This window comes from Sphaeramia orbicularis, chromosome 12, assembly GCF_902148855.1.
Source record: "Sphaeramia orbicularis chromosome 12, fSphaOr1.1, whole genome shotgun sequence".
In the NCBI taxonomy this organism is placed as follows: Eukaryota; Metazoa; Chordata; class Actinopteri; order Kurtiformes; family Apogonidae; genus Sphaeramia; species Sphaeramia orbicularis.
Window position 1 is genome coordinate 75,398,211 of NC_043968.1, and position 20,150 is coordinate 75,418,360.

At 36.5% G+C, this 20,150-nt stretch overlaps 1 protein-coding gene across 1 annotated transcript in view; it reads left to right on the top strand.

The window, feature by feature from the left end:
- The window catches only part of LOC115430434 (chondroitin sulfate proteoglycan 4-like), a 76,005-nt gene that overhangs the window by 41,971 nt on the left and 13,884 nt on the right, over positions 1 to 20,150 (top strand). Inside the window, 7 exon segments of the mRNA XM_030150435.1 lie at positions 651 to 836; positions 1,000 to 1,182; positions 2,402 to 2,578; positions 3,324 to 3,522; positions 6,014 to 6,145; positions 11,644 to 11,819; positions 15,366 to 15,558. Coding sequence (XP_030006295.1) covers positions 651 to 836; positions 1,000 to 1,182; positions 2,402 to 2,578; positions 3,324 to 3,522; positions 6,014 to 6,145; positions 11,644 to 11,819; positions 15,366 to 15,558 — 1,246 coding nt within the window.

Consider the following 20,150-nt stretch of genomic DNA (forward strand, 5'->3'; position numbering starts at 1 on the left):
TTCCATACATACACATATAAACCAATTAGATCTAAATTGGGTCAGACCAGAAAAATACTGCCATAATAACCTATAAATAATGACACCTGCAGATTTTATCTTTTTTTCAGTGTAAAAAAGTAAAATTACATGAAAATGTGTACATTAACAAACCTTTTACAAAAAAACCCTATTCTTTTACAAAAAAATTGAATAACCTGAAGAAATATGAACAATGTAAAATGTCTTCAGAAAAGTAAATGCAGTTTTATCAATATTACACCTGTTACTAAATGTTGTGTATTTGTAATTGTAATCTAAGTTGTAATGCACATGTATAAATAATAAACTGACAAACTGAGGCAGAATATTGTTAAAACTGCGCTTGTTTTTCTTAAGACATTTCAAGTTGTTCACATTATTCAGATTTTTAAGGAAACAATGTAGATATAAACATTATCATAATGTAATTTTACTTCTTCACTGGTATTGTTTTACTGGTCCGGCCCACTTGAGATCATATTAGGCTGAATGTGGCCCCTGAACTCAAATGAGTTTGACACCCCTGTTCTAAAACATACAGTACATGGATAAAAGCACAGGGATAATGGTGTAGTATTGGTGCTTTTTCATAATTCCTCTGGGTTTATTTGCCGTTGTCCTTTCTACAGGGAGTGACTGAGCCAACAACAACCTCCTTTAGCCAAGAGGACCTCAACCGGGGACTGATTGTCTACAGTCAACAGGCTGCAGGACAAACCAATGACTCCATTCTACTGGAGGCCACCAACGGGGTCACAAAGGTCGGGCCTATCAGGCTGGAGATCGACATCATCCCCATCCTCCTCCCTCTGCAGGTATTCATATTTATCTGGGCTGTGGTGTTGTAAATGAGTGATGGTAAAAAAAAATAAAATAAATAAAAAATAAGAGTAATCATGACTAAATAATGTAAAAGGAGCATCAGTCACTTACTTGTGACTGAATCTGTCAACACTGTCTTCTGTCTGGATTCCTTAGGTGGCTGATTTGACACTTGACGAGGGCTCATCCCTGCCATTGACCACTGACATTATTAAAGTGGCCAATCATCACTTTTCTGGAATGAACTTCCTGTACCAGGTCATCACTCCACCACGACACGGACACCTGGAGCACAACAGGATCCCTGGGATGCCCATCACAGCCTTCACTCACACTGAGGTTGGACTGAACTCAGTAGCACGTTATAGATAGAAGCTTCAAACACCTTTAATAATAATAATAATAATAACTAGAAAAGCACTTGGAGAGCGCAGACCTCCACCAAGGCAGATCAGTATTTGGTATTGGTATTTTGTGAACTCCTCAGCATGTGTAGTTCAGTAATGACGTCAGATGTTGTATTCCTTATACATCGCAACTTCCTCTGCGCATATGAGACACGTAGTAGTGCCCCTGTGCTCCACAAACAAATATTCCATTTCCCACTTTTCCTGAAATTGCCTTTTGCTCATTGCCAACCTTTCTTTTCATGGCACATTTTGAGACAGACATGACTGGAACTGGGTGATGGCAGATAGTTTCTGTCCACTTAGTGTCACTCCGGAATATGTTTCAACTTAGTGACTAACGTTCATACTTCCCCAGGTACTTCGCGGTTTGCTAGCTTGACAACCGTTGACAACAAATGCTGCTGGAAGCTGTGACAAAACTATCTATGGTAGCCCATAAGAGATAAAAAATAACTAAAATAAAAACGTGGTGAGACTCAGCAAAAAGGTGCATTTGAGAACTACAGGGGTTGGACAAATAATGGAAACACCTTAAAACATCAACAAAATATAATTTAATATGGTGTAGGTCCGCCTTTTGCGGCAATTACAGCCTCAATTCTCCGAGGTATTGATTCATACAACTTGTGAATTGTTTCCAAAGGAATTTTAAGCCATTCTTCAGTTAGAATACCCTCCAACTCTTTTAGAGACGATGGCGGTGGAAATCGATGTCTTACTTGAATCTCTAAAACTGACCATAAATGCTCAATAATGTTGAGGTCTGGAGACTGTGCCGGCCATACGAGATGCTCAACTTCATTAGAATGTTCCTCATGCCATTCTTTAACAATTCTAGCTGTATGGATTGGGGCATTATCATCTTGAGGTGAAGGTGTTTCCATTATTTTGTCCAACCCCTGTATGTGTGGGCCGCAGAAACACTAAACTTTGATGTCAAGTAGGGGGCCACAAAATATCATCCCGCGAGCCGCAATTGGCCCCCAGGCCATGAGTATGAGACCCCTTCTTTAGGTTCTTTTGACGACCACTCTGAAAGGACGTGCTGGATGGTTTGGTCCGACAGACTTGTCCTGTAATGGTTTTGTCTATTGTCATTTTATCGGTGGAATCCATCTGGACATTATTCTTTGTGCTTCTGTTCCCAGCTGGAGCGCGAGTACATCTCGTACATCCACGACGGCAGTGAGACGTTGAGCGACAACTTCACCATCGTGGCCAATCAGACTGAAATCAGGAAGCACAGTCTGCCCTGCACCGCCCATATTGACGTCATACCTGTTAACGACGAGACTCCAGTCGTTACAACAAACCAGGGACTGAAGGTGGGGAATGAAAGTGTACAGGCAGAGGATTTGTTCAAAGAAAGGGAGCGTTAGGTTTGTTTACAGATAAAATGAGGGATCCACATGGATATACAACATTGGTCAAAAGTGAGTTTTCATTTTTGACTTCTTTGGACTAAATTAATTTCATCATCCAGTCCATCCATTTTTAATTGTCACAAATATTCTCACTTTTCCCTTTTTGCTCTTTGAATAAACCTCTTTTTTGCATCACTTCACCAATGATTTGTGGTATTCAGAATCCAAATACTTCATTCTTCATGCTTCATACCAAGATTATTAAATGATGAAAACATTCAGTCACGTATGAAATAAAACACAAATACACATTCTGACTGAATAGGACGAATCTTTTTTGTTTGTCTGTTTGTTTGTTTTTACTTTATTTTTATTGTTTGATTTCTATACAATACAAAACAAACCTAAGGGACATTTGGGATACATTGACCATAATAAACCTTTGTGACTAACAGTTGGTTTTAGCAATGCGGCGTTGAAATGAAACTTGTAATTTCTTCCATTTATCATGACACTGCTCTTCTTGGATCCTCAGTCTGTGGGTCAGAATCTCCAGAACAGAACAGATCTTACAGTGTTTTTATATTAGTGCAGGATAGTTTGGCTCTGTATGTTCACTCGAACCAAAGAAAAATGCCAATAAAAAAAATAATCAATGCTAAGATTTGAAAGATCCTGTCATTTTCTTTCTGTCCCCTCTCTTCAGGTGTGGGTGGGTTCAGTGACAGAAATATCCATTAATGATCTTAGCGCCGAGGATTCTGACTCTCCTCCTGAAGGGCTGGAGTTTGTCATCACACCACCCAGCAACGGCCACTTGGCTCTGAGGAGCGCCCCCTCCAGGCACATCCTGAACTTCACCCAGAGCCACATCGATAGTGGACAGCTGGTGTTTGTCCACAGTGGTGAGAAAATACAGTAGAATAGAATAGAATAGAATAGAATAGATCTTTATTATCACTGTTACAGGAACAGTAATAATCAGATTAGCAGCTCTGTTTCTTATTTAGCAGCATAAACTCCAAAAATGTTCATACAAGGATGAAAAATGCGTTCTCTGCATCTCGTTTCATTATTTCAATGTCTCCTAACCACTTCCATGTGTGCGCAATTACGCATATAAACCGTTTGCACCTCCTTTTGAGACATGGTAAATATAGATTCAATTTCTATGAGCAAAATTGCTTTCGGGTTTGATAAATCACTTTGCGTGTGCTAAATCAATATATTTTCATTTTCTCCTCCCACCACACGCACAATTGCGTGTAAACGCCCCATATTTCATATTCATTGTGTCAAACGTACTAACTGGATGGAGACGTGCTATTTTGCACCTTTGAAAGACGCAACCCTTAGTGCGCACTGTTAGTAAATCAGTTTGTACATTTTTTTGCGTGTGCAATGAGTTTGCGCACGTTTTAATACACGCAGACCTTTAGTAGATCCGGCCCATACTATGCTCCCTTGTCCTTTCCCAACTCCCAAGCGCAAGTGCCAGACCAGAAAACTATAGTACAAAATTGTATTTATTTGTATACTTCAATAAAGTTCAGGGAGGGCCCTGCCAAAACAACAACCAAAACAATCTCTGAAGTCACACTAAATTACCTCTCAAAAGAATAAATTCAGGAAATAAAAATAAAATAAACTAATCCTAACTCTCTTAACCAAAAACAAGAGAAAAAGGTTTAAAAAAAAAAAAAAAAAAAAACCTACCAGAAATTTGGGCTGTGATGAGAATTATTTATGCATCAGTGGTGGACCATGCATTTCATACCTAGGCCTTCAGTAGTGCTCCATCTGAATCAATCCACCCCTCAATAACTATTTTATGGTTCGAAAAACCATCGTATTATGCAGAAATGCAGTATAAAGAGCTGTTGCATCGTAGATAGATAACTGGTGTAGCCATAATAAATGCCTTTACTGAATAAACAAACCCAGGGTGCACACGTCTCCTTCTACTGCAGCTACAGCTGCGACACACAAAAAAGCATCAATAATAACCCCATAAACTTGCAATAATATTTAGGAAAATATCAACATTTTACTCCCCCAAAATTCTGATTATTTGTACACAAAATCAATCGTCTTTTTTTTCCTCAAAAAGAGTTCAACTCCTCTGTTGTACAGACTATCCATGTGGGTACCGGGGGTACCGGGCGTAGTTAGTGGAGTGAAAGTGACGTACAAATCCTTTTCCTGGTTGTGACCGGCTTGCTAGCTTCGGAATTGTCCGACCTTTCTTAATGATGTCTAGCTTTTCTTGAGAAGTCCATCTTGGAAATGGCTTTGAATATAAATCTGCAACCAAATCCATTTCTTCTCCTCCTTCAGCCATTGTGTTTTGACAAAACAGCTGTTAAACCAACACAACTATATTTCTGTTGGTGCAGCTCACTACAGATGCAGTTTGCTAGCTTTGGCTAGTTCACTCTCTGACTATCCAATCACAAGGTGTGAATATGCTGACGTTACCGTACGCCTGCTAGAGGGCCCTGGTGTTGCCAACTCAAAATCTGATTGGTTGAAGCAACATTTTCATCGAGGCTTATGTTTTGCTAGAGGTCCTGCAGAACTGACGGTGAAGGCCTCCAGGCGGATTTCTTTGACTTTGACCCTGCCTGGCAACAAATGATGGCTGAAATGTGATTGGTTAAATGCTTTAATATGAAAATACATGTCTGGAAGCAGCACAACCAGGGGAAAAGCTATGAAAGGAAGCAGACAGATCATTTGGAATGATTTAATAAGTATTCATAGACAAAATATGATTAACGTCAGTCTGTGATTCAGATATTTTTTTAGGCCAGCAGAGAAGGCCTTGCAGGCCCTGACGGCTGACCACTGATGTATCTATGTACAGGAAACAAAAACTACAAAACAGATACGCATTAAAACACAAGCGCTGGCCACGGGAAACACACACAGACATGACCTCCATTGGGAACTGGGAAGGGACGAATGAGAGACAGATCTGCTGCAGCCAGGGTCATTTTTGAAGGCAGCTTTCAATTTGGCTCCAGCAATCGGCCGCTTCCTCCTGCATGGACAACAAGGAGAAAAGGAAAAACACAACACCCCTACAGGCCTGGGGGAGAACACATTAGTACATCATACACATATACAAACCTATATTATGACCCTGGGTCATAATAATATAAGGATATATACAGGCAGTATTAGACATGTGCAAGGTATGATTAAAAGAGAAGGAGCATGGGTTGTGAATATAGCGGTCAGTCAGTGTGTGTGTGTGTGGGGGGGGGGGGGGGGCTTTTAACTGCTTGTAGGTAAAAACTGTCCTTGAGTCTGTTTTTGTTTTTAAATGAAATCAAATAAAGCAAAGGTTAAAAAATATTCCGTAAAATTGACGCTGACTCTTTTCTCGTGCAGGTGCTTTGACAGGCGGCTTTCACTTCCAAGTAAACGATGGCGTGAACTTTGCCCCTCGTCAGATTTTCAGCACCACTGCTCATTCCCTGGTCCTCACCCTGCAGAGGAACCATCCGCTGGAGGTCTACCCAGGTACGACCCCTGTGAAGAAACACTCTGACCTCATCATTCGCTTCTGTTCAGGTTTCTACCTCAGGTTTACTGGGTCATCACATACCAGCTTATCTAGGAACTCCCATCACTGGAATCAAAATGTTCATCTTTCCCACAAGTTCATGGGAACTATTTGAGATATTTAAAGATGTGATATCTTGGAAAGTAGAAATGATTTGATCTTTTTGACATAATTCATCACATTAGCTGGAAAATTTGGGATCAAAGCAGATGAACACCTGATAAATAGACCAAAATCATTACTGCGATTCCACGCTATTCATAGAACATCATATATTTTACTGATTGAGGTACATTTTTTGACAAGAAAAATTCAAAAAGAATTATATTGGTTTAAGTTTTGTATTAATTTTGAAATAGAGCAAAAAGAACAGATATGCAGTTGTGTAACAGTGGCGCTTGGTGGCATCTGCAGTCCATAAACTTACATGAACAGATTCCAGAATGTACATACTTTGAGTGAGGCTGATGGCACCGCTCCATGAGAACGTAAAGTACCTCTAGGCTGCAAACAGAAAAACTTATCTCCTGTCATTCTGGTCAAGGTTGCACAAATAAAGCTTAACAGAGATAACCATGAATGAACCATTCAGTGGTTTCTCCTTCTGCCATTGGTTGTGGTGATAAAGATATCAAAACAGTCGACTTTTATGTTTTCCATAAAAAATGTATTATATATTGCTTAACATTTGAAAATATGTGAACATCTGAGGATTTACATTTTTTGTTTGTATCATTTTTCAGGGAAAGTATGTAAAATACCTTCACAAAGTTCTGCTTTGACAAGGTTTATTTATGCCCCAGCCTAGGATTTACACACAGATATTGATAGATTTTAGATTATTACACTGAGCTATAATATAAACGCCCCATGTACAGTATTTATGTAACACAAGACGTAGCCAAAAATGAGCTCATGATGTCTTATAACTCTGGTCTACAAGGAAAATCAAGTTTCTAAGATATAATCTTGGGTCAAAAAGTGAAATTTAAGATTTTTTTTTTTTCTTTAACCCACCACCACCCCTCTTCGGAGGACAACTTCATGTTTAATTACAGCTTGTGCTTAACAAGTAACAAGTAACAATTTGAAGTTTTACTCTCATATTGTCATGAAATTCCTTGCTAGTACACATATGCATAGAGGGAGGGTTTGTATAGACAATAGTGCACAGGGACAGGATGTAATAAAGTGACAGATTGACACAAGACAGTGGTGCAGAACAGACATAAGACAATTGAACAGACAAACTAAGTGATTGCTGTTGTAGATACTAATGTTGATCACATGTATTGTGTTGGCGTAAATGTGGTGTGTGTGTGTGGGTGTATATAATTATTATGTAAATGATAAGGAGTGAGGCATGGAAGTTGAATGCTAAGATAGAAAAGTTGGTGTGGGGGGGGCGAGTAGTAGAGGGGGCAAGGGGGTGTGTGTTCTGTTCTGATTTGTTTGTGTCATTTCTCAGGGAAAGTATGTAAAATACCTTCACAAAGAGCTGCTTTAACAAGGTTAATTATGCCCCAGCCTAGGATTTACACACAAATTTTGATAGATTTTAGATTATTACACTGAACTATAATATAAACGCCTCATGTACAGTATTTGTGTAACACAAGACGTGGCCTAAAATGAGCTCATGATGTCTTGTAACGCTGGTCTACAACGAAAATGAAGTTTCACAGATACAGGCTTGGGTCAAAAAGTGAAATTTGAGATTTTTTTTTTATTTTTTATTTTTTAACCCACCACCACCACCCCTCTTCAGAGGACAACTTTATTTTCAATTACAGCTTGTGCTTAACAAGTGACAAGTAACAATTTGAAGTTTTACATTCATATTGTCATGAAATTCCTTGCTAGTACACATATGCATAGAGGGAGGGTTTGTATAGACAATAGTGCAATGAAGTTTCACAGGTACAGGCTTGGGTCAAAATATGAAATTCGAGAATTACTGACAGAATGGGTTTAACTCCAAAGGAATATTCGTGTCAGAGCCTCCAGATCTACTCAAAACACTGTCTGCACATGATAAAGCAGATCTAGTTTGATTATTAGTTTGTAAAAAGGGGTGGGAGTCAATAAGTTAAACTTTTTCCCATTCCTTTTCGAGTGCAGAAAAAATTTTATTTATTTATTTAGACCATGTTGTATGATTCTTTATGTGATGATGTGGTGTGGTTCGATGCTAAAATTAGGGAAATAGTATAGGCTGATTGTTGTATAAAGTTAATGATAAAGGTGTAAAAGCACTGAGGGGTAGGATTAAATAAGTTTATACTTCTTCCTACTCCTTTTCGACCATGCAAAATTCAGACTTGTATGTGCTTGAAGATAGATTCTGTCCATTTAAATGTTATTTTTTTTATGTCTTAATTTGCTTTGTTTTGTCTTATTTTCTTTGCATGTTCAAAATAAAATAAAAAATAAATAAATATATAAATAAATGATTCTATGTGCTCGAAGTAAAACTACTACTACTACTACTACTACTACTACTACTACTACTACTACTACTACGTAAGGCACTCCTTAAACTGGGAACAATAAAAGAACACCTCCAAATGTCACATTACATCAGATGTCACAAATACTGCACAGATCAGGCCCTCAAAGTGGAGTGGAATAACATTCCACGGGCCACAATTGACAACCTCGTCAACTCGATGATAAGACGACGGGTTGCTCTACATCAGGGGTCTGGAACCCATGGCTCCGGGGCCAAATGTGGCTCTTTAGCCTCTCTATGGCTGCCCTGGTCAACAAGTGTTATGGTCTCAAAGGGAAAAATAAGTTAAGGCTCAGCCAGACCACAACATGTAAAATGCCACAGGCAAAAACTACATTGAAAGTGATTTTAATCATAAACAAATTCACAAAAATAGCCAAACAAAAGGGAGTTGGAGGCCCTGGTCAAAGTAACAAAAGGTGGGAAGAGTATTTGAACCAAGCCACGCAATGGGCCATCTGATCCAACTCTGTCCCCTAACCAAAAGGTCAAAACTTACCTAAGAACCAAAACCCAAAACAGGACCATTGGAAACCTCCAACTCAAAGCACAATGCAAAAATGATTAACAAAAGAGACACGTGTCTTCATGTCAGGTGCTGTCGTTCCACTCTCCACTCTTACAGCCTGCCTCCACTCATCACCTCAGGTAGATCTCATCAGCTGCTTAACAGACAGTCAACAGACAGGTTACACACAAATAAAGCAGGGGCAAAGTGTCACCAACAGGGGGCGCATATAACAACGAGCATAAGGAGCATTTTGAACTGAACTGAATGAGTAATTACTTTGTAAAACTGTTTTAGGCCTAAATCTGTTCTAACTTTGTGCATCTGCAAAAATGCACAGGCTATACACAGAATAACAATTTTTTTTTTTTTTTTTTACAGTATACAAACCAAAATGTATTATTTTCTTGCCAAATTCAATACAAGATGCTCAATTGGCATTTGTTCACAGTTTGTTTAAAAGTAAGCCTCGAAACATGAAAGTTGAGCTTTTTCTCTTTTACACAATGTAATTCAGCTAGAATTTACTTAGGGGGTCAAATGAGTGGTCATTTTTGTCAAAAAAAAAATAAGTTGTCATAAATGCATAGAACTGTGTTGAAATAATGCTAATACATTTGTGCACAGACTACTGATATTATTTGACAGTGGAAGCTATATTTTCAGAAATATTGGCTTTTGAATAGCACGTGTATGTGAAAACTTTTGCTGGTGGACGGACGTGACATTACCCATGATGCTCTGGTCAGTACCAGTACTTTATTAGTAATAAACTTATATACTTACTATTGCTAATTCTCCTCTTATTCATAAATGTTAGTATTGTGGATCTAAAACAATAACAGCTGATACAAAAACACAAAATGTGGCAGTGGACGGATGTGACATGGTTGTTACAGATCCCATCATACTGATGCTCGGCAGCCATGTCACCGTTTACACTAATGATCCCTGTGCAAAAACTAGTATCAGAATTATTTATTGTATAGTTTATCGTCATACTAAAGAGTAAATAACAATATAGAATTGTTATTTCTTTATAAAAATGCTTATTATTAGAAAACTGTTGATTTAAAAAGTGACGTGTGACATTCTTAATGTATGTATTGGTGTAACATAAGCAGGATGGATCAGCACCATACTCCATATTGAACCTGTAAAAATAAAACGTGATATGTAGGATAGAATCTTGTAAGAAAAACCAGGGAATCTAAAAGAATAGAATATTTGTTTTTCAGGTAAATTCAGTTCAAATATAACTTGGCCATTTGTGACATGAAAATATAACATTAATTGTGATGAAATTGGACATGTTTGACCTGAAAACATAGTTCATATGACCATCAACATGTTGCAACAGAACTGAAATCCTGTAAATTTGCATAACTTGCATTTACCAACACAAAGTTTCTTTGGGGATTCACTTCTATTGATTTCTTATGCACAAAGACAGAAATAAGACCTCTAAGCAAATTTTAGCCAAATTATGTCTTGGAAATAGTGTCCATTGTTAAAAAAAAAATCATACAAATATTGAATGTTTTCTTTATTGTTGTTGTATAATTTCATAAATGCACCAGACATTGCATTATTGTAATAGAAATACAAAATTAAATCACAAACTGATCTCAAATCGGCTACAGCAGAGCAGACACCTCATGGTAAAATGGAGATAATAGGTTTAAATATTTTTTTCATGGCTCCAGTCAGATTTCTTTCTTCTTTTTTGGGACAAAAATGGCTCTTTTGGTTGTAAAGCTTGCCGACCCCTGCTGTACGTGAAGCCAAAGGTGGACACACAAGACACTGAGTGGGGATTTCTTTCAGCCGGCCCCCACCGTGTCCACATGAATGTCCCTGAATGCCAGACGCCACTATTGTGTTCTAATGGACACTAATCTGCACCACAATGATGAAATGTGATTTAATATATTGTGCAACACCAAATACTCTTAGAAATCTAAACTGTCACATGGGATGTTTATAATTTTACTCAGTTTACTTTGCAAGGACGAAGCATTGTGTGTTCTGAATTTACACTAGTTGGCCTCAAGGAGGTGCTATAATATGTTGAACATGAACAATATATTATATACTCTTATCTGAAGTTTTAGTAAAGAACAAAAAGTAATGTATGTCAGTGATTTGCTCTGGCATCTTTTACAAACATCTGTAATTGTCTTAAGCAGCCACTGCAGTTACAGCTCAAATGGAAAGAGTATTCATTTTTAGATGCGTGATCACCCAATCTGAGAGTTTAAAGCAGTGTTAAGTTGTGTGTAAGTGGATGTTGCACTTAAGTCCTTTCTTTTACTACATATTGAATTATTTATTCACTCACTGTGTCGTTTTATTGTGGTTTTAGAGGTTTAATCCTGTCTGCAGTAGTAAAGCCATTCCTTCTATCTCTAACTGTGTCTCTGTTCCCATTAAAGGTTCTGTCACACCAATCACAGAGCAGGAGCTGCAGGTTGTAACCAGTGATGACAGCCACATCAAAAGAAACCACTCGGTGGTGTTTGCACTCACTGCTCCTCCTAAACTCGGTCGCCTGGTCCGCCGAATGCCAGACAACTCCACACAAAACATTACAACCTTCACTCAGAGCATGGTAGGAGCTGTGCATCTGTGTTCGTCTGTTTGTGCCATTCAGCAAGGACATCAGGTTATAGACTCACATACATATATAACAGGTTATAGACTCACATACATATATAACAGGTTATAGACTCACATACATATATAACAGGTTATAGACTCACATACGGAAATAACAGGTTATATACTCACATACGTATATAACAGGTTATAGACTCACATGCGTATATAACAGGTTATAGACTCGCATACGTATATAACAGGTTATAGGCTCGCATACGTATATAACAGGTTATAGACTGGCATACGTATATAACAGGTTATAGGCTCGCATACGTATATAACAGGTTATATACTCACATACGGATATAACAGGTTATAGACTCACATACGTATATAACAGGTTATAGACTCACATACGTATATATCAGGTTATATACTCACATACGTATATAACAGGTCATATACTCACATACGTATATAACATGTTATATACTCACATACGTATATAACAGGTCATATACTCACATACGTAGAGGTTATATACTCACATACGTATATAACAGGTCATATACTCACATACGTATATAACAGGTTATAGACTCACATACGTATATAACAGGTCATATACTCACATACATACAGGTTATATACTCACATACGTATATAACAGGTTATATAGTCACATACATATATAACAGGTTATATACTCATATATATCAGGTCATATACTCATATATCCATTAGGTCATATACTCATATATATAAGGTCATATACTTATATAGTGTATATCAGGTCATATACTCATATATATCAGGTCATATACTCATATATATCAGGTCATATACTCATATATATCAGGTCATATACTCATATATATCAGGTCATATACTCATATATATCAGGTCATATACTCATATATATCAGGTCATGTACTCATATATATTAGGTCATATACTCATATATATCAGGTCATATACTCATATATATCAGGTCACATACTCATATATACCAGGTTATATACTCATATACATCAGGTCATATACTCATATATATTACGTCATATACTCATATATATCAGGTCATGTACTCATATACATCAGGTCATATATATTAGGTCATATACTCATATATATCAGGTCACATACTCATATATACCAGGTTATATACTCATATACATCAGGTCATATACTCATATATATCAGGTCATATACTCTTATATATTACGTCATATACTCATATATATCAGGTCATGTACTCATATACATCAGGTCATATACTCATATATATTAGGTCATATACTCATATATATCAGGTCATGTACTCATATATATCAGGTCATGTACTCATATATATCGGGTCATATACTCATATATATCGGGTCATATGCTCATATACATCGGGTCATATGCTCACATATATAGGGTCATATGCTCATATATATCGGGTCATATACTCATATATATTAGGTCATATACTCATACATATCAGGTCATATACCCATATATATTACGTTATATACACATATATATATAAGGTCATGTACTCATTAATATCAGGTCATATACTCATATATATCAGGTCATATACTCATATATATTACGTCATATACACATATATATAAGGTCATATACTCATATATATCAGGTCATATACTCATATATATCGGGTCATGTACTCATATATATTAGGTCATATACTCATATATATCGGGTCATATACTCATATATATCGGGTCATATACTCATATATATCGGGTCATGTACTCATATATATTGGGTCATATACTCATATATATCGGGTCATGTACTCATATATATCAGGTCATATACTCATATTTATCGGGTCATATACTCATATATATCGGGTCATATACTCATATATATCGGGTCATGTACTCATATATATTAGGTCATATACTCATATATATCGGGTCATGTACTCATATATATCAGGTCATGTACTCATATATATCAGGTCATATACTCATATATATCAGGTCATATACTCATATATATCGGGTCATGTACTCATATATATCAGGTCATGTACTCATATATATTAGGTCATATACTCATATATATCAGGTCATATACTCATATATATCGGGTCATGTACTCATATATATCAGGTCATATACTCATATATATCGGGTCATGTACTCATATATATCAGGTCATGTACTCATATATATTAGGTCATATACTCATATATATCAGGTCATATACTCATATATATCAGGTCATATACTCATATATATCGGGTCATATACTCATATATATCGGGTCATATACTCATATATATCAGGTCATATACTCATATATATTAGGTCATATACTCATATATATCAGGTCATGTACTCATATATATCAGGTCATGTACTCATATATATTAGGTCATATACTCATATATATCAGGTCATGTACTCATATATATTAGGTCATATACTCATATATATCAGGTCATGTACTCATATATATCAGGTCATATACTCATATATATCAGGTCATATACTCATATATATTAGGTCATATACTCATATATATCAGGTCATGTATTCATATATATCAGGTCATATACTCATATATATCAGGTCATATACTCATATATATTAGGTCATATACTCATATATATCAGGTCATGTACTCATATATATCAGGTCATGTACTCATATATATTAGGTCATATACTCATATATATCAGGTCATATACTCATATATATTAGGTCATATACTCATATATATCAGGTCATGTACTCATATATATCAGGTCATATACTCATATATATTAGGTCATATACTCATATATATCAGGTCATGTACTCATATATATCAGGTCATATACTCATATATATCAGGTCATATACTCATATATATCAGGTCATATACTCATATATATCAGGTCATATACTCATATATATCAGGTCATATACTCATATATATCAGGTCATGTACTCATATATATCAGGTCATATACTCATATATATTAGGTCATATACTCATATATATCAGGTCATGTACTCATATATATCAGGTCATATACTCATATATATCAGGTCATATACTCATATATATCAGGTCATATACTCATATATGTTAGGTCATATACTCATATATATCAGGTCATGTACTCATATATATCAGGTCATATACTCATATATATTAGGTCATATACTCATATATATCAGGTCATGTACTCATATATATCAGGTCATATACTCATATATATTAGGTCATATACTCATATATATCAGGTCATATACTCATATATATCAGGTCATATACTCATATATATCAGGTCATATACTCATATATATCAGGTCATATACTCATATATATTAGGTCATATACTCATATATATCAGGTCATATACTCATATATATCAGGTCATATACTCATATATATCAGGTCATATACTCATATATATCAGGTCATATACTACTGATCATCAGAGAACTTGATAACATTGTCATTCGTCAGCACTTGCACCATCTTTTTCCTGTTAAATGACATGATTTCTATTATAACTTGTGTTTTTTCATTTTTCTTTCTCTCCGAGGTGAATGAGGGAGTTATCCTGTATGACCAGAATAAGCCGGAGTCGGTCGGATGGTCGGCTGCAGACGTTTTCACTTTCACCGTATCTTCACCTCCTGCTTTCCTCCCTCCACACACCTTCACCATCTTAGTCTCTTTTCAGGCCAATGAACATCATGACCATCCGTACAGGACCAGACTGCTGAACAATGCAGGTAATGTGCAACTGTGGAAAAATCCAATCAAGCTCCTCCCCTTTTTCCTTCCCTTTTGAAAATGCTTGAATTTCAAGGTCTGAAAAGGGCTTATATTTTAGTTGAAGTGCTTGAAGGTGCTTGCAACTCTGAGATGTGGTTTATTTATTGATTTTTAATGTTAACTCTGCCAGGTTGGATGTCCAGCCAAAGCTACTTACAGAGAGGTGATACGTTTTGAAAAATAAAACTTTATGTCAAAAAAGAAAATTCCTGTTCTCAGGTCAACTCCAGTTACATTTTTATCTTAATCTTTGTGTCAAAGCGAGTGTGAAGAACACCAAGTGGCTTCCCTTTTTTGGATAAAACTTTGCGTTCTCCTGTCATTTCTAAACTTTTTGCTATTATGAAACATAATTTTAGATGTTTATAGCGTAATACAATGTACATCATTGTGATAAAAAGTGAAAAAAATATATGTATGAGTACATGTATTCCTGTAGATATGGATTTTATTCCAGTGATAAGGGGCTGTGCTGGAAAACTTTGACAATGACCCTTAAAAGTGCTTGAAAAGTGCTTGAATTTGACCTTGAAAATTTTGTATGAACCCTGAATTATGTACAAAACCATATCATTCTTAGTATTATCAACTTCACCTTTCAACTTTATTTATCCTTAGAAAAGACATTCAGGGCCAGATCTACTAAAGGTTTGCATATATAAAAATGTGTGCAAACTCATTGCACACGGAGAAAAATGTACAAACTGATTTACTAACAGTGTGCACTAACGGTTGCATCTTTCAAAGCTGCAAAATAGCACGTCTGCATCCAGTTAGTGGCGGGGTGTCAAACTCATTTTATTTCAGGGGCCACATTCACCCCAATATGAAGTCAAGTGAGCTAGACCAGTAAAATAATACTCGTGAAGAAAGTAAAATTGCATTATGATAATGTTTACATCTACGTTTCCTTAAAAATATGAATAACGTGAACAGCTTGAAATGTCCTAAGAAAAACAAGTGCAGTTTTAACAACATTCTGCCTCAGTTTATCATTTACACATGTGCGTTATAACTTGCATTACAGTTTCAATTACACAAAACATTTAGTAACAGATATAATGTTGATAAAATTGCATTTACTTTTCTCAAGACATTTCACATTGTTCATATTTATTCAGGTTATTCGCATTTTTTTGTAAAAGGATAGTTTGTTTAAAATGTAAACATTTCATGTAATTTTACTTTTTTACGCTAAAACAAAGATAAAATCTGCAGTTGTCATTATTTATACATTATTATGATAGTATTTTTCTGGTCTGACCCAATTGAGATCTAATTGGTCTGTATGTGTATGTATGGAACCTGAAATAAAATGATTTTGACACCACTGATTGCTAATATTGTCAGTGTAATTTTTGCATTTCACAAATTCTGGGCCGGATGTTTGACACCTGTGAGTTAGTGTGTCTGCTGCAATGAATATATAACATGGGGCGTTTACACACAATTGTGCGTGTGCACTTCTTCAACAGCTGCTGCTTATGGAACTCCAGCCAACCACTGGTGTTCCATAAACAGACTGCCTACAGGTGGAATGTGGACCATCGTTTGTACTTGTTCATTACATGTTTGGCCCAATGATAAATCATCTTCCTGACTTTGTTGCAGTCACCAGTAATCTCAGCACCACAGTGAAAACACTAAATTTCCTTTAATTAATGTTTTAAATGAGTAACGATACTATGCATTAAAAATGTATGGGAGTAAAAGTATGAGATTGAGTTAGGAAATGTAGTCAAAGTCAAAACAAAAGAAAACAGAATAAACTAGAAGCACTCGGAGAGCGCAGACCTCCGCCAAGGCTGATCAGTGGGCCCCCCCGTGGACCCCCCCACCCCCGATCACCACCAAAATTTAATCATTTCTTCCTTATCCCATTTCCAACAAACCCTGAAAATTTCATCCAAATCTGTCCATAACTTTTTGAGTTATGTTGCACACTAACGGACAGACAAACAAACAAACAGACAAACAAACAAACAAACCCTGGCAAAAACATAACCTCCTTGGCGGAGGTCAACATACTCAGTAAAGTACAAATTCTCCCAAAACATACTTGAGTAGAGTAGTGAAGTATTAGTACTTGTTACTATACAGTAGGGCAGCACGATATTGGAAAAAACTGACATTGCTATTTTTTTAATCCTGTGAAATATATTGCTATATATATTAATATGAAAAAATACTCAGGAGGATATAATATTTTAGCGATTATCTAACAAAGTTCATGTCGCCGAGCAGCTGAACTGGGGGAAACTGCCCAACGCACCTCAGTCCAAAGAACAATCCAGTGTTTAAACAAGACTCCTTTATTTTGTATCTCAATAAAATCTTCAGGCATCCAAGCATTAAAACATCTTGTGATGTAGTTCATTGGCGTTAAATTAATCCATAAGAAAAAGTATACTTAAAAGGACAAAACAAAGCAGTCAGCAAAAAGTGAGCCTCCCCCCATCACCCACTCGCTACAAAACCCCCTCTAAAGTGAACCAGTGATATATATCACAAATTGCTGCTGTCACCAACACCACGTGATCCAATTAAAATACATCATTACGTAGCTGCTACATCACCGAGCCTACATCTGTCTCCTATATAATAGGATATAATATTATTCCTGTACATATCCACTCACTGTATAAATACTTCAATCTGCACTTTCTGTATATATTACGATATAAAACCCACTGTAAATAATGTATACATGTAATAGACCAGACCCACACACCCACACACTGTATAAAAACTCCAGTTTGCACTCTGTACATATCACAGTGTAAATCCACTGTAAATCTCAACCCATTGTTGTCTCTGTCTCTAGTTGAATGTTTGTCTATATTGTGTCTAGGTCCACATGTTCTGGGTTCATGTCAGAACTGTATGTCGTGAGCAATGTAAAAACCGAAGCCATATTCCTTGTATGTGTTCACATACTTGGCCACTAAAGCTGATTCTGATTCTGATAATAGTTGTGTGGTGCTGACGTAAATGGTCAGACTAATTAGTTGTGTTTCCTCTTGTTGTAGCGACAGATGTAAGGCACTGTCGACACAGAACAGGTGTTTTAAAATCATCCTTCTTGTAGCTGAAATAATTCCAGATAACTGACGTTGCTTTTCCTTTTGGCACCAAGTCTTCGTTTTCGGTGATTTTCTCTTGTTCGTTGCTCATTTTTAAATGTTGTTACCAGAGACCCACTCCATGTGCAGGGGCGTGGTCTGCTTCGGCAAACCGATTAAGAACAACTGTGATTGGTGGATCGCTGTGTTCGGTGTGTGTCAGGTACTCAGGTTGAACTTAGATGAGAACACATTGAGTTCATTTACCTCCTACATTGCAGGACCTGGAATGTGACTATTGGATTATTGTAACTGACTTTCTGTGGGGGGCTAGTGGTTCCTCCGTCACCCGTCTTCAGATGGTGCAAAACGCTGCTGCACGTCTTTTAACTGGCACACGTAAACACAAGCACATTTCCCCCGTTTTAGCCTCACTCCACTGGCTGCCCATACATTTTAGAATCCGTTTTAAAATTCTTTTATTTACTTTTAAATCCCTAAATGGCCTCGCCCCGCCCTACCCCTCTGAGCTGCTGCAGCTTTACATACCCCCCCCCCACACTCTCTCAAGTCAGCTGAACAGCTCCTCCTGAGTGTACCAAAAACTGTGCACCAGTTCAGGGGTGAGCGTGCCTTTGCAGCAGCAGCTCCTAAACTATGGAACCATCTGCCTCTCCGTATCAGACCGGCCTCCTCTGTGTCTGTTTTTAAATCCCTTCTTAAAACCCATCTTTTCTCCTTGGCGCTTTGAAACTATGTGAGATGTTTGAAGGTACTATCTTTATTCTATTGTTTTTATTTGGTAGTGGTTTATTGTTCTTCTTTATCTATTTTATTTATTTATTTATGTTGTTTTTAATTGTATGGCTTTTTAATCTATTCTTGTATTTTATTCTTTTGTTTTGGGTTTTATTTATTCTTCTGTATCGCACTTTTTTCTTTTTTGTACAGTTTCGATGTCTTTAAACGTATTCTGTATTTTATTCTTCTGTTTTGGTTTTAATTATTCTTCTGCGCAGCACTTTGGTCCACTGCAGTTGTTTTAAAGTGTTTTACAAATAAAGTTGGATTGGACTGGATTGGATCAGATATTGCGAACACATACATTGCGATGACAATTCTCAAACGATATATTGCGCAGCTCTATTATACAAAACTGGTAAAAATACAAGAAATGATAAAACTAGTGAAAATGTAGATATATACGATATAGTAAAACTGATAAAAACAGACACACAATAATAGGATAAACAACATCTAAGACAGAAGATAAAACAAACACACACTTGTATTAAAAGCCGGTACAAACAGGTGCGTCTTTAAAACAGAAGAGTCTTTAAGGGTTAACCAGTGGATAACACTGGGTTACAAAAAAATGTTTTTTGCAAGTTGTCTAGGTTTTTTCAGCTGAATTAGGACCACTTTTCACCACTAAATTAAAAAATGACATCTGTTTTTCTCAATCAGGTCAGGTTTTTTTGCTAATT